This window comes from Antechinus flavipes, chromosome 1, assembly GCF_016432865.1.
Source record: "Antechinus flavipes isolate AdamAnt ecotype Samford, QLD, Australia chromosome 1, AdamAnt_v2, whole genome shotgun sequence".
Taxonomy (NCBI): domain Eukaryota; kingdom Metazoa; phylum Chordata; class Mammalia; order Dasyuromorphia; family Dasyuridae; genus Antechinus; species Antechinus flavipes.
In genome coordinates this window covers 283,973,876-283,989,905 of record NC_067398.1, presented here as the reverse complement: position 1 = coordinate 283,989,905, position 16,030 = coordinate 283,973,876, and the positions used below count along the sequence as shown (strand labels likewise).

At 34.2% G+C, this 16,030-nt stretch overlaps 1 protein-coding gene across 3 annotated transcripts in view; it reads right to left on the bottom strand.

Moving 5' to 3' along the window:
- Positions 1-16,030, bottom strand: part of MAMDC2 (MAM domain containing 2) — a 208,874-nt gene that overhangs the window by 38,256 nt on the left and 154,588 nt on the right. For 2 of the 3 annotated variants that reach the window (XM_051962057.1, XM_051962042.1), the window contains exons 10-11: positions 5,586-5,679; positions 2,680-2,832 (exon numbers count right to left, since the gene is read on the bottom strand). In XM_051962057.1, the coding sequence (XP_051818017.1) occupies positions 2,680-2,832; positions 5,586-5,679 (247 nt within the window). The remainder of the gene's footprint in view (positions 1-2,679; positions 2,833-5,585; positions 5,680-16,030) is intronic. The other variant, XM_051962048.1, reaches the window with a different exon arrangement.

The window sequence follows — 16,030 nt, the reverse complement described above, 5'->3', positions numbered from 1 at the left end:
GAAGAGAAGAGAAGAGAAAAAAGAAGAGCTAATCTTGTTCCTGTTCTCTTTTTTTTCCCTTCCCTTTCCTTATGTGAGAGGGTATAAAACATTTACCCTTGGAAAGTATAAACTGCACTTTTTCTTGTACAATAATAACTTACACTTTAGAGGTTTACAAAGCAGTTGACATGTTCTCTCATTTGATACTCACAAAAACCCTATGAATCAGGCCCAGAAACTATTATTATTGCCATTTTATGGATGAGGACAATGAGGCTTATAGACCATAATTTGCTCAGGGTCACATAGGTAACAAAGCATAAAGTACTATACTCTATTATATTATTCACAAACTATAAAGTGCTATGTATAATACAAGCTACCATTGCATAGTTTCCATTTTTAAGATTAAGCCCCAAGAGAAAGATAACCAGTTATGTGGAGAAGATATAATATTTATGTATCTGCTCTGAGCTGCTAATATGCTTTGCTGTTGACATCCTTTGTTGTGGTGGTAAAATTGGGCTTTGGGAATGTTTGTGATGAAGCATGAATTAAACTTGTAATTGTAGTTACTAGACATATTTGGTATGAGATTCATATATATATATATATATTATATATATATATATATATATATATATATTGGAATAGATGGTCTCTGAAGTCTCTTCCAACTCTTAAGACTGTGATTTCCTGCCTTCTTTACACTTGGAGAGTGTAAGACAGAGTGTAAGAAAGAGGCAGATGGTTTCTCTCAACTTGTATCCATTGTTTCTGATTCTGCCTTCTAGGGTCAAACAGAGAAGAACAAGTCTGATCTTCTTTATTTGACAATTCTTCAAATTCATGAAGACAGCTCTTTTTGCTTGTCTCACACCCAGCCTTATAAGATCACTTGTATTCAGGTTATCTCATCATCCTCTTGCAAATTAGTCCATTAGAGCAACAAGGCTAAGCATAGAGCTCTTCTGTGCTGATTCAGGTGAGATTCCAATGGCAGGTAGGGTCAGGCAATCTCTGCCTATAAGGCTAGTCAGAGAGATTGCAGATCCTAGGTCTGTCTCAGTCCTAGTAAAATGATACCAGCATTCCAAGATTGTGATGACAAGTCTTGGCAGATGATAAGGGGGCTTCCCTCCTACATCTGATTGGCACAGTTCTGACTCCTTAGACATCACCTTATGGGAAAAAGAGGAATGTCAGTAGGTTCTATCTGGATGTGAACATACAAATGGGAAGGGCTCAGTATACATGTTTGGGTCCCTGTCACCAGATGCAGTCATGATTGCTAGTAAAATGTAGGAAAGAGAAAGTTTCTTTCCTGGGCTTTTATTTTTAAAAATAACTTTTAAATAATTGTTTTGAATAGACTATTCTCTCAGACAAGTTCTCATAATTACAATTATTATTATTTTAACATTCTGAACTCTTTCCAGATTAACTCCAGCATAAGTGAAGGAGTGATGAAAATGTAATATGACCAGGAAGCAATAGACATTTTCTTTAAGAGTTCATGTTCCCTATTATTGTTCTGTAAGAAACGACCAACAAGATGATTTCAGAGAGTCCTGGAGAGACTTACATGAACTGATGCTAAGTGAAATGAGTAGAACCAGGAGATCATTATACATGGCAACAACAAGATTATATGATGATCAATTCTGATGGATGTGGCTCTCTTCAACAATGAAATGATTAAAACTAGTTTCAATTGTTCTGTGATGAAGAGAGCCATCTACACCCAAAGAGAAAAATGTGGGAACTGAGTATAGTTCAAAACATAGCATTTTCATTTTTTGTTGTTGTTTGCTTGCATTTTGTTTTGCTTCCCTTTTTTTCTTGTGCGGCACAATAATTGTATAAATATGTATACATATATTGGATTTAACATATATTTCTGCCATGTTTAACATATATTGGATTACTTGCCATTTAGGAGAGGGAGTGGGAGAAAGGGGGAATTGAAACACGGGGTTTTGCAATATTGAAGATTTGTCCATGCATATGTTTTGAAAAATAAAAAGCTTTAATAAAAAAAAAAGAGTTCATGTTCCCAACTCCCCTTTTTTATTCTATGTAAAACTGAGTTGGGTCCTCTAGGGGACCTCTAGGGACTCTGTCTTGCCGCTATTCTACTCTTCAGTAGAGGTTTATTACTCACTTTAGCAAAAGGAAATACAAAGAAGTAAAATCTCAGCAAGGTGATAGAATAATCAAAGGCTTAAAAATAAGGAAAAGCAAGATAGAAAGTTCATCTTCCCCAAATGATGAGAAGGAAAGAAGGAAGAAAAGAACTTTGAGAAGGAAGTCTGCTTAAGCACCATAGTAAATGGTAAATGCTATTTTAAGCCTGCACAGTAAATGATCTAACATGTTAGTCTCATGCATCCCATGTATAATTAAAACATGTATATTGAGATCTATTTTTAAATAGATTTTTAAACTAGCAAGTCCCATATATAATTAACAGAGATGCTTGAGTTCCATAAAGAATTAACACATATCTGTTGAGTCCTATATAGAATTTGTACATGAGTGGATTTGTATGTATCTAATACACAATATATAGGTGACCAGTCATGATCTCTAAGTGATGCTTGGATAGCTCAGAGAATACTATTTGGAAAGATTTTCTTTAAAGAACACCACATGGCTTCCTTCTGCTCAGAAAGTTCAATATGAAGTTTAACTCACCTACCCCAGTAGTGTGATCCCCTTTTGGACCTGTGTAGGATGTAGGTGTTTCTCCTCTCCTTCGATGCCAGCTGCTCCGGTTTCTTCTTTCTTGAGTAAATGTACATTCATCTTGCTCAAAAGTGCACTCCCCTGGTGGGGGTGGAATCATCTCTGTAAGGAAACAACAGGGTCTATGACTGTTTCAGCTAATTTCCATAAATGTGTTCAAATGCCTATAGCATGAGATCAATTTACAAGTGCAGCAAAATGATATTGCATGCACATGGCTAGGGAACTATTATTATTAGGGAGCATTATACTTCTCCCCATACATGCATATGTATACATATATAAAATAATTTATAAAGCATTTGCATACCTTCCTTTCTACTTCAGAGCACAGATGTGACTCAACAATATTTGACTGGTGAGCCATGCTTACCAAACTACAATTTACAACAGTGCGTGGCATGTATTACATGCTATTATAAATATCGTTTTTGTTGTTGTTACCTATAGATGCTTTTAAGATTATGTGGCAACATGTAGTTAAAAGTTCTCACCAAAGTTTGAAATGAATTCTGATTATTTTTTGGGGGGATAAGAATTCAAATATGTAGAATACAAATTGAAGGAGGGTCGATAGGTTCTGCAGGGAACATTAGAACTCGAGGAGTTGGAATAGATTGTTTCTCATGATTCCTGGCCCATTTTCCATAGTTAGCTGGATTCTATCCCTTATGTATTATCTACTACTAGCTATTTACATAGTGCTTTATGATTTACAAAGTACTTCATGAATATTATCTAATTTTATTCTCATAGCAACTCTAGGAATAGAGTTTCACATATGAGACAACTGAGGCAAACATAGGTTAAGTGACTTGTTTAGAGTCACACAACTGGTAAGTGTTTGTGACTAAATTTGAACTCAGCCTTTCTTGACTTGCAGTGCAATATTCTATTCATTTCATGGTTAAGAGATAATTAGGAAAAGAAGACACTGAAAAATATGATTAAGGTCAAAGTTAAGGAAGAAAAGGTGGATTATAAAAACACAAAAACTGGTTATTTTCTTTTCTGACTTCTTAGGATCTCCTTCCTCTTTCTGATTGTAATGATGCATTTCCAAATCCAGATTTTGAGTGTTTTTATCTAAAACATATTCAGAATCTTCTCAAAATGCTATGTAATTTTGGCATTCCTTTTGTTTTCCCAAGGTGCAGGTATGAGTCATTTTATCTTGAATTGTATTTGGCTGATACAGTCCAATGGTCTTCATTGAAGTGCATACTATTTTCATGCACAATACAAAGTCTAATATTCAGCCTGCTAGAATTATTTTTTATCAATATTTTATCAATAATTTTAGGTGACCCTGGTCAATAACTTGGGTCCTAGCTTCCTTAGTGGTAAAATAAAAGATTGTTCATTTTTTCTGCTCTCACTCTCTGATTAAAATCCCCCCAGTAGCTGTGTGGGGATGTGTATGAGTATCTCTACTTATATAGGTATATATGTATAGCATATGACACATATAGATTTTAAAAGCAAGACCTCTGACTACAAATTCAGTGCTTTTTATCCTATATGATGGGCTCAGGCAACTGTCCTTAATTTTTGTATTTGTATTTGTACCATGTCTAGCATGGTACCTAGCATATTTTAGTCATTCAGCAAACATTTATTAAGTGCGTACTATGTCGCAGGTACTATGCTAAGTTAGAGGGATAGAAAGAAAGGCAGCCTATTGGTTGAATGCAAGTGGCAAAGTATTGAACAAAAACTCATGAAATCTTGTAACACCCAAAGGAAGGTTAGTAGAGTGCTGGGTGGATTCTTAAGGGAGGAGTTATGGAAGGACACAAAGGAAGATTTTGAATACTGAACTGGCAATTAGAAGACTGGGTTTGAATGCTTACTGTTGTTTATCATTTTTGTGATATTGGGTATGTGATTTAACCTCTCTAGATTCCTGTTTCCTTTTCTATAGAATGAGCAGATTGGACTAGAAGGCTTTTGGGATTCTTCCAGCCTCAAATCTATGATACAACTTTATGATCCTCTGAGGGCACTTAGGTGGGTAGAACACTGGTTTTGGAATCAGGAAATTCAAATCCTGCTTTAGACAATTGAGAGCTGTGTAACCCTGTGCAAGTCACTGACCCCTGTTTGCCTCAGTTTCCTTATCTGCAAAATAAGCTGGAGAATGGCAAACAACTCCAGTATCCCTGCCAAGAAAAATCCAAATTGAGTTATGAAGTGTTAGACACAACCAAAATAACTGAACAACATGAACCTTTGATATGGCCAAGAATTGTATGGACTGAGAAACCAAAGATGAATTATGATGATCTGGACTAGTGGAGGGAATATTCATACCAAAGAGATCAGAGTTTCCACAAAGGTTTTTGAGTTACTATTATATATTTACTTTGATGTGTTTTAGAAATTTATATTTTAGAAATATATATATATATATGTATGTGGAGAGAAATGTGATTAAAAAATGTGGATGGTGATATGGCTGTATGATTGGAAAAGTCTAGTCACATGACAAGATTAGGGGATGATGGCCTCTGTTCTATACTGGTGCACAAAACATTTGAGAAAATCCATAGGAAAGCCTCCACTGATTGGCATCTAAGTGAAGGATCTATGAAAGAATATGGACAAGAAACTGACAACATAAGAAAGCACAAATGGGCTATAGTTTGTACTCGTTAGTGAATATAATAGTGTAAATCTCTCCTTTCATATAAGTTAGGAAATAGCACTGGCATAGGAATGGCATAATGAGTTTCTGAAAATAAATTATGTTTCCCACTTGTATTCTTAATATGACTAAGATACAAGAAGAGAAACGAAAAGTAGAAGGTATAGAATAGAACTGTCTAGAGGACAGAAATGACCATAAGTCTTACCAGTAAATTGGCAGTTTCCCAGATGTACTGATATATCATCCAGCGCTACAAGGCCACAGTCCCAAAAGCTTTTACACCAACTCATAAAAACAACCTGTAATTTACAAGCACAAATATCCATGAATTCTGTTGTCTAAGATACCGAAATGTGAATAGCTGAGGATTTTATTACAGTATTAGAAGAGTTTAAACTATAGTGAAAATCATGTCTTGACTGTTCTAAATAGCATAGTAATGAGTGGATGCCATTTATCTTTGACCATGGAAAGAAGAAGATTTTTTTTCACCTTCCAAACATATTTACCTTCATAATTATGCTTCAATTAAGTCTAATAGTTAAGCTAGTTTATGTTCACTGTTACATTCTATAGCTAAATCTTAATTAGTGCAAATATGAAGCCCATGAAATGGTCATATTATTTGAATTTATGTTACATATTTTCATTGGGCTGGAACCAGTCACCATGCTTTACATGATTATAACTTTGAATAGTGCTAATGATCACTTCATGAGACTCATCATTAATTTGTAATAGGGATACAGCTGTATATGACACAGGGGGAAGTTAGGTAAGAGAGGTAACAGATAGTAGGGAAAAGGCAATTGACAATTAAAAATATATCCCAGACAATCCACAAAGAAGTTAATGAAAAACTAACTTTTCTGTTGGCCTTTTTTCCAAGGATTTTTAGACAAATATTGATTTTTGAAAAGCATATTCTTACACATACTTTATTCATCCTGTGTACATCTCTCCTGATCTTGCTATCAGGGGACATTCTTTGCTTTCAAAAATAAAAATCTGTGTCTAGAGATAAATCCTCTTGATTTAAAAGTCCAAATGCAGTTATTCTTTTGCCAAGATACATATTTTTAGTATTACAGGTGATTGCAAATTTATCTGTCACAATTTGTTAAATTCATTGTGCTGAAGAGAGAAGCACCTTCTATTAGGCTGTTTTTAAAGCCAATTTTTCACATGTAGGATGATGGAAGAGCCATTCTCTGAATAAAAATAAAACAAAAAGAAAGAAAGAAACAGCAGAATTTAAAAGCTGGTCCCATTATTATTTCTAAGCTTAAATATAGCTTGCCTTTTCTGGTGAGTCCTTTTATTCATCAATAATTAGGTCCTTTAGGACCTAGATGCTTAAAAAAATAAAATTGAGTGCTTAAAAATTTAGATGAATATTTATAACCAAGACTTGATTTGCAATTACTAAAAATATACAAAGTCTTAGACCAAGAGTTTAAGGAATCAAGGATTTCACCCAAAAGTTGCTTTTTTCCCCTTAAGACTATGATTGAATTTTCTGCATTCAGTAATTTAAGACTATAAGGACAGTTTGGGATTCTAATAAATTTCTTCAATATATCCAAATATATCAATTCACTGGTGTGGGGCCCATCATTCTCCCACTCCTATACCCTACAAAAGTTGGTTATATCCTTAGAGTTCCATGGAGTAATAGTTTTATAAGTCATTGTGTTCATTAAGAACATTGTTAACTGGTGGTTATACTTCTGGTGATGCTTTTCACTGATTTTAGCTAACCTGGTTCTCAGAATAGGCAATCAGTCAATAAACAAAAGTCACTGCACTAAGTTTTGGGGATGCAAAAAAAAAATAAGAAAAGGCACTTTGCTTAATGCTGAGGATGCAAAAAAAAAGAAAAAATAATCCTTGCCTTCAAGGAATTTACACTCTAATAGTAGAAATAACAAGCAAATATGTGTATATGTGTATTTGTATATATGTATACATATATGTACACATATGTATGTGTGTATATCTCTCTCTATATACATATGTATATATGTGTGTGTAGAGGGAAAAAGCTATATGTAGAATAAAAAGCAAGTCTTCCTTTAGAAGATGGGATTTTACCTGGGCCTTGAAGGAAGCCAGGGAGGCCAGAATGTAGAGATGAGGAGGGAAAAGCATTCCAGGAATATAGGATAGACAGAGAAAATGCAAGAGATGGGGTATCTTGTACATGAAAGAGCAAGGAAGGCAATATCATCAGACTGAAGAGTATGTGATGGAGTATAAGATGTAAGAAGAGTACAAAGGTGGTGGTGTCTATGTAACAGAGAGAGATAGAGAAAGACACAGAGAGACACAGAGACAGAGGGAGGGTCAGATCTGCAAGTGTGGATGCAGAAAACTTCATCAGAACCTATGTCAAAGTCTTAAAAAAATTTTTTTTTTGATAGAGCCAGCGATCCTTTACATTCTATTGGCACAGGCTTTAAGAACTTCCATTCTATGTTAATTCCATGCTATGATGAGCATGGCATAAAATGGCATAAGAATATATAATCATATAACAATGATTATGATGATAACTTAGCATTTATGTAGAATGTTAAGATTTTCAAAGTACTTTCCTTATGTTTACTTACTTGATTCTTATAATTATCATATTATTATTGTCCCTATTTTACTGAGAAGAAAACTGAGCTGCATCTAGAAGGAACCTCTAATTTAATTTATAACCATAGCTATTGTTGTATTTTAAAAAATATATTCATTTATTGAGAGGTAGCACAGTATAACAATTTAGAGGATTTGCTGGATTCAAGTGCCAGCTCTGACATATATTGGCTATGTGACCTTGGACAAGTAACTTAACTTCTCAATGCCAAAGACAATTCTGTAAGACTCTTAAGTTGCAGAAAAGGTATTGATTTGCATTGGTAGAAAGTATTAAGAGTGCCCCACACCAATGAAATTAATTACAAGTCTGTTTCTACCCACTGTTAAAAACTGAATAAAATTTTTCTGGGCTATAATTTATTAAATTAATTATTATAAAAATGATGGTTTAAAAAGCATCGTTTTAACAGTTGTGTTGATTGAAAACTAATGGACAAGGTTCAATCTTGGAGGCTGTCTAATAGAACCACATTATTGCTCTCAGATTTTTTTCTTTGAGAATGTAATAATCTGACCTATTTTAGTTCATTAAGGGGTATTAGACTCCACTCATGCAAACAATCTATGATTTTCAATCAAAGTATTTAGACATAAAATATTTGTTTAGAACCATATTAAACAAAAGGATCAGTATCCCAGTTCCCATAGTGACATATGTACATTGGGCAGATTATAGAGTTTAAGCCAAAGGCATTAGGTTTCAATGACTGACAATGACTATTAGTACTTCTATGTCTTTGGGCAAATTCTTATGTGTGGCTTGGTTTCCTGAAACATGAGGGAATAATGCCCATTTGACCTTCATAGTCTGTGATCCGTTAAAGCACTGGAAATAATCTGGTTCCTGTCCAGATGAGTGCTTATCATTTTCCATCCATAATGTTGAGGTTTTAGTCCCTAGTACTCAAAATACTGATTGGAAAAATATGAGGGAAAAATCTCAGTAGATTGGATAGCAAGGTGTAAACTGGCTTTACCTTGGCTTGTCCTTTGCCACCATCTTTAACTTTGGAATCCTGTCCTTACTGCTAGTGCTAGATCTATAGTTCCTGGATTTCAGCATAATTTTACATTCTTGGTCCTAGCTTGAATACGTCTAGATACTTGCCTTTCATATCATGATTACTGCATATTAAAGCTAATTTGGCACTTCTCATCATTATCATATCCTAGCAGTTTCATCTTCCTCCAGCCTTATTGTTCTTTCTTCCTGCCCTGCCTGGACAGTAATCTTTTCTTTTGAGTCTTTGGCCCATGGAATTCTGAGAATTGTAGATTTTTTCCTAAAATTGTCAAATGTGATGCATTACAAAGTGCATATGGTGTTTTTTCCTTTCCTTTTAGCAGTTAGGTGGCACAAAATCTGGAGTCAGGAAGACTTGAGTTCAAATTCTGCCTCAAACATATTAAGCTACGTGACCTTACACAAGTCATTTAATTTTTTTTGTGCTTCAATTTCCTCATCTATAAAATAGGACCCACTTTATAGGGATATTACATTGATCAAATGGATTAATATATGCAAAGTGCTTTCTAAAGCATTTAAATGCTTGTTATATTATAAGGTCATTTAAATGCTCACTACCATTATTGTTATTATTTTGCTCATGTCCCTTGAAAAAGGATGGAGAAAATGATAGGAAGAAATGTTTTACCATCTGTCAGTTCTCACATTTGTCAGCTACTAAGTACAAATCCAATTTTAGACTTCACAATTAGTGATAATTGATGAAGCCCTTTTTCCTTAGTCTTAGAGCTTTCTTAGTTTCTTGGTTCAAGTATGTTATCTATATTATATTGTCCAAAAGCAAAGTCTTTGTTATGTACACACAAACATACAAAGTAACCCTGTGTTCCAAGAAATCTTATGGTAGAAAATGTGATAGATAAAAACAGCAACTGTATAAACAGATGTTCCACCAATAACCATCTTCTAGTTCTTTCCTCATTTTATTTAGGCATTGCCAATGAATCTTTGTTGGCCAAACTAAATACAAGGAAATGGAAAAATATCACTAGCACAACACCAGCCAATAGATATGACTTATCTATATGTGCTTAACAAAAAAGTCTATTAATGAGTCTTTCTAAAAGATAATCAACACACTAATTTATAGTCCACTTCCAAACAGTGGCTGAGCGCCTTCAATTTAAGCTCATTCTGTTACTATTGCATATTTTTGGCAATGAATGCCATTTAAAGAAATGCATTAACAAGACTAGCTTGTTTAATTAATATAATTCCACCCCTGCCTTCTCTTTGCAATTTGGTGCTATTGATGCCATTCTCGCTTATCTTTGGAGGGTCTTCATATTGCATTACATAGTATTCTTGAGGTGGCAAATCATTTTAAATGACTGGGCCTGGCTGAAGCCAGATGAAAGGAAAGGATTTCTCCATATTCTGGGAAAATATGGCTATGGCCAAGATGTGTTTAACCTTAGGCTAAATCCTTATTTATTGTATTTTTGATAAAATACATTTTATTTCCATTTACTATCATTTTTCAAAATTTGATTCTGTTCTGTTCTGAAGAGTTTTGAATTTGGTTCCCAAGAAGTAAGTGACCTTTAACTTCACACAAAACTTGAAGTTTTATACTAATTGAATACTTAATTGAATATAAATTTAACTTCTGTCAGAACAGAAGTGAGTGCAAATTAATTGAATATAAATTTACCAAAAGAGCTTGTGCTTTAAAAAGGCTCTACATTCAACTGTTCAGTAGACTACTTTTAGAAAATACTTTAGAAAGACTTTAGAAAAAGAATAATCATTTAACATAGTTTATATGTAAGTTCAAAATTTCCATGAATTGGATGAATATATATATATATATAATCTGTTAAGTATAATATAGATTTTTTGTTGTTGTTGTTGTTACTGTTGTTGCATAATCAAGTGGAACTTCTGGACTTCAATGAAATGCATATGCAAAACAGGATTTTATCACATAAAATGAACATTACTCAAATTCCCAAAATTAAAATGCTAATAGTGTCGGATACGAACATAAGAATATTAAATGCATGTTGGTGGAGTTGTGAACGAATCTAACCATTCTGGAGAGCAATCTGGAATTATGCCCAAAAAGTTATCAAACTGTGCATACCCTTTGATCCAGCGGTGTTACTACTCGGCTTATATCCCAAAGAGATACTAAAGAAGGGAAAGGGATCTGTATGTGGCAAAATGTTTGTGGCTGCCCTGTTTGTAGTGGCTAGAAACTGGAAAATGAATGGATGCCCATCAATTGGAGAATGGTTGGGTAAATTGTGGTATATGAATGTTATGGAATATTATTGTTCTGTAAGAAATGACCAGCAGGATGAATACAGAGAGGATTGTAGAGACTTATATGAACAGATGCTGAGTGAAATGAGCAAAACCAGGATATCATTATACACTTCTACAATAATACTGTATGAGGATATATTCTGATGGAAATGGATATATTCCACAAAGAGAAGATCTAATTCAGTTCCAATTGATCAATGATGGACAGAATCTGCCACATCCAGAGAAGGAACACTGGGAAATGAATGTGGACTTCTTGCATTTTTGTTTTTCTTCCAAGGTTATTTTTACCTTCTGAATCCTCTAGAAAGCTAGCCAGGCCCCAAGTGAAGGAGATAAAGAATTTGGGTTTTATCCCTGGTAGTCTCGTGATGATTACTCAGCTGAAACAAAGGCTGGTCCAAAGACCTCTAGAAAGCTAACCAGAACATTACATAAGGAAGCAATGTGGTAAAGTGCTGGGTTTGGAGTCAGGAAAACTTTCTTTCTTTTTTCTTTTTTAATTTAATTTTATTTAATAATAACTTTATATTGACAGAATCCATGCCAGGGTAATTTTTTACAACATTATCCCTTGCACTCGCTTCTGTTTCGATTTTTCCCCTCCCTCCCTCCACCCCCTCCCCTAGATGGTAAGCAGTCCTATATATGTTAGATATGTTGCAGTATATCCTAGATACAATATATGTTTGCAGAACCAAACAGTTCTCTTGTTGCACAGGGAGAATTGGATTCAGAAGGTAAAAATAATTCGGGAAGAAAATAAAAAATGCAAATAGTTCATATTCGTTTCCCAGTGTTCTTTCTTTGGGTGTAGCTGCTTCTGTCCATCATTTATCCCACTGAAACTCAGTTAGGTCTCTTTGTCAAAGAAATCCACTTCCATCAGAATACAATCAGGAAAACTTTCACTGAAATCTCATCTTTGATTCTTCCTAGTGTCTTCTCTGATATTCACAAAACTAAGATTTACTTGCTTATCAGCTAAAATAAATTCTCTGAAGAAAAATAGGAGGGAAACCATATGGATTTAGGGGCCATTATATTACCCTTGAGCTGAAAATGAGCTAACAATTGCAAAAAAGGTATTAATAGTATAGAAGATAGAACACAGGATTTGGAATCCTGTTTAAAAGGATTTTTAAATAGTTTAAATCCTGCTTCAGCCACTTGTAATGACCACATATTTAAAATCAGCCAGAGTCAGGAATTCAGGTTAAGGGAAAAATCTTCAATCTTTATTGAAGTGAAGAGGTAAAAAAAGATTGCGATAGCAATATGGGCAGCTGCGACAGGAAGCCAGCTAGCAGAGAGAGACCTGAGCTGAAGGGCCGTTGCAATGGCAATGTGAGCAGCTGTGACAAGACTCCAGCCAGCAGTCTCTCCTTCCCCTTCCTTTTCTACTCCCCTGCCTCCACCCACCAAAATCGTCATTTCCTATACAACACATCAGGACTTGCACAAAGAGTGGGTGGGGGCCATTCTTTCTCCAATCATATATATTAATAAAGTATGGTCCAATTACTATTGAGCCTCATGTGCTTGGGACCTCAGTGCATCAACTCGAGCCTCAGCCCATTATAGCCACTTAGCACTATATGACTCAACAAGTCATACTTCTTGCTGCCTTAGTTTCCTCATCTGTAAAATGATGATAATAATAGCATCTTCTTCAGAGAAGAGTTAGAAGGAACAAATGAAATAACAAATACAAAAGGCTTTGCAAACTTTCAAGCACTATTTGAGTTATTATTATCAAAAGGAAATTAAATCTTGCTTAGTATTCATTTTGCTCTCCTTTAGAAACAGATGATTTACCATAATGTTCTCTTGTTGGGTTTTCTTGGGGACTCTGGAAGCAGCTTTCCTTTCAGTTCAGTAATCACCACAAGTGCATCCAGGTGTTAAAATCCAAATCCTTTATTATCTCTTTCAAAGTCCTATCTCCTACACTTGGGGCTCATTTAGTTTTCTGGAGGCCTTCCAGAGTCTTGGTTTTAGTGAAGAAGCAAAGGAGGAGAGCCTGCCACCAAGGTGGTATGAGATGGGATGAATCTGTTTGAGTCCAAGGGCTCGTGCTCCAGCCTTCTGTCCTCTTGTCTCTGAATAAACCTAGCTGACTTTGTCTGCGCTTATATGCTCTCTCATCATAGGTGTGAATCTTGTTTATTATATTATACTATATTAAGTACTAAGTACATGTACTGAACTAGAGAACTTATTAAGCACCATGCTAAACAACCATTGTTTTTATCAATTCCACTGGCTTAACACCTTGTAAGAATCCTTGTTTCAGAGTTCTGGCCCATAACAATTTATTATCTGAAATAATGTTTTGGTAATATAGTACACAAAAGAATTGACCTCATGTTTTAAGAATTGATTTTTTTTCCAGAATGATGTATATAAGGGTTCATAAAAGAGATATGTTAAGTTTATGATGAAACCTATCAACAGAATTTTAATTGTATCCACTGAGGAGTGGATTATGACTTTACTGAAAACAACCAAAGCTACTTCTTCCTCAGAGCATGTGATTGAGCAGATGTGTCTAAAGCTGATTTTTATCTCCCAACACAATTATCTCTCTCTTTTTTTACATGCTCAAATTCAATAATACCAAAACTTAAAAACAAAAACCACCACAAAACCCAAATACCTAACTTCATCATGGTTTGGAAGGAAGAGGCCTTGATTTGAACTCAGGATTGCTGTTCAGAACTTAACTAAGCTTATTATTACTTGTGATCTTCAAATATTTGACTTCCCTGATTCTCAATTTTCTTACTATAAAATGAGGAAATAAGATTACATCAGGGGTTTTTAATCTAAGGATTATAAACATTTTTTGCTGAGGCTTTTGGGGTTAAGTGACTTGCCCAGGTTCACACAGCTAGGAAGTATTAAGTGTCTGAGGTTAAATTTGAACTCAGGTCCTCCTGACTTTAGGGCTGGTGCTCTATCTACTGTGCCACCTAGCTGCCCCACTATAAACTTATTTAAATATAATATTTTAATAATGATTTAAAAATAAATGGTTTCCTTTTTAATCCTATGTGGTTTACTTTATGCATTTAAAAACAATATTCTGAGGAGTTCATAAATTTCACTCTAGGACAACATGATATCTAGGTTGCCTTCTAACTCTCAATCCTATAATCTTGTGATAACCTTTCAACTATTGAAGATTTGCTTAACACACTGGCAGAAAGGGTCTTTCTTGGTATAATTCCTCTTTTTTAGTTAGCTAGAAATGATATAACCACAAATCCATCATTGAGCAGCTAACAAGGCAGAGGTTCTTGAGCCAAACACTAGGCTTCAACTGAATTTTTAAAATACTTTTCAAAGTGAGCTTAAGGATCCCTCAAACACTGTTGATAATTGCTTTCTGTTTAGGTTATGAATGCTTCACAAGCAAGTGTCTCTAGTTATGTTTCATTATCCAGGCTGAGCAGCTATTTTTCACCGCTCAAATATCTGTATGAAGGGAAAGTTTTCAGAAAAGGATATCAATTTTTAGATGGGAACATTCCACCTCACATGCCAGAAAGTTCAGATGTTCACAAAACAAACAATGTTAAAAACCTGAATACCTTGACAATTTACCAAACAGTTTGATTCTGAGTTAATTTTTAGTTCTCCTCCCAATGAGATTACACATCTTTTAAAAACACATGTTCAGGAAAGAACTTGATTCTATTGACTATTGACTTCAGAAAATAATTCTTTAGGAAATTATTATAATCTATCCAGTAAAAAAGTTCAATGTCTTATAATTAAGACATTATTGACACAAATAGTTGCAGCCTATACTATCCATCTTGAGAACGTTCACTTAACTATTTAAACATAAAGGCATAAATGAAGATAAAATAAAACCATAAAAGACAACAAAATACAAGAATTTAGTATTTATAGCTATGGAGCTTGTGTTTTCATGAAACTAATGCTAGGCAGAATTGAAGATATTTAAAATAAAAAGTCCAAATTTCTCCATGTTTTCAATGGCAAGGATGTATTTTTAGAAATAACAGTTAAATTGTAATAATATGCTTTTTACAAATGTATATTTGGTTTCCGTGTACCACAGAAGGCAATTTGAGGATTTGTTTTAAAAATAGATTTTTAGCTGACCAGTGCTTAATTTGGTTATGCCTTTCCTTTCTTCTTTGGCGCATCTGGTTTAGTTCAACTTTTAGCTTTGAAAAGCAACAAAAATTGGTCAGCTTCCAGCATTTCCTAGTGTGCAAGCCTTTCTGCACTAGTATTCTTCCAAGTTTTGGGTTAAAGGGGTCTTGATGACATTCTACAGGTCTGCAGTTTAATTTTTCCATTGGTATTTCAGTAGTGCTTCTTTATTCCCAAGTAAATATATATATATATATATATATATATATATATATATATATATATGTATATATATATATATATATATATATATATATATATATATATATTTAGCATAGCATAAACCAAATCTTTTGACTTACTGGACTTTTAAAGCTAGAATTCCCTTTAGTACCTGTAATAGATCTGAGGATTATTGTTTCAATGAAAACAGGAAGTTTATAGACAAAGCCATAGAATCAAGAGAACTGGGGGACACTTTAGAAATAGTCTAGTTGGAATCACATTTCAGAAAATTTGAATGAAGAATTTAGGTTCTTGCATCAACCACTTATTAAATATTTTATTACATTTCA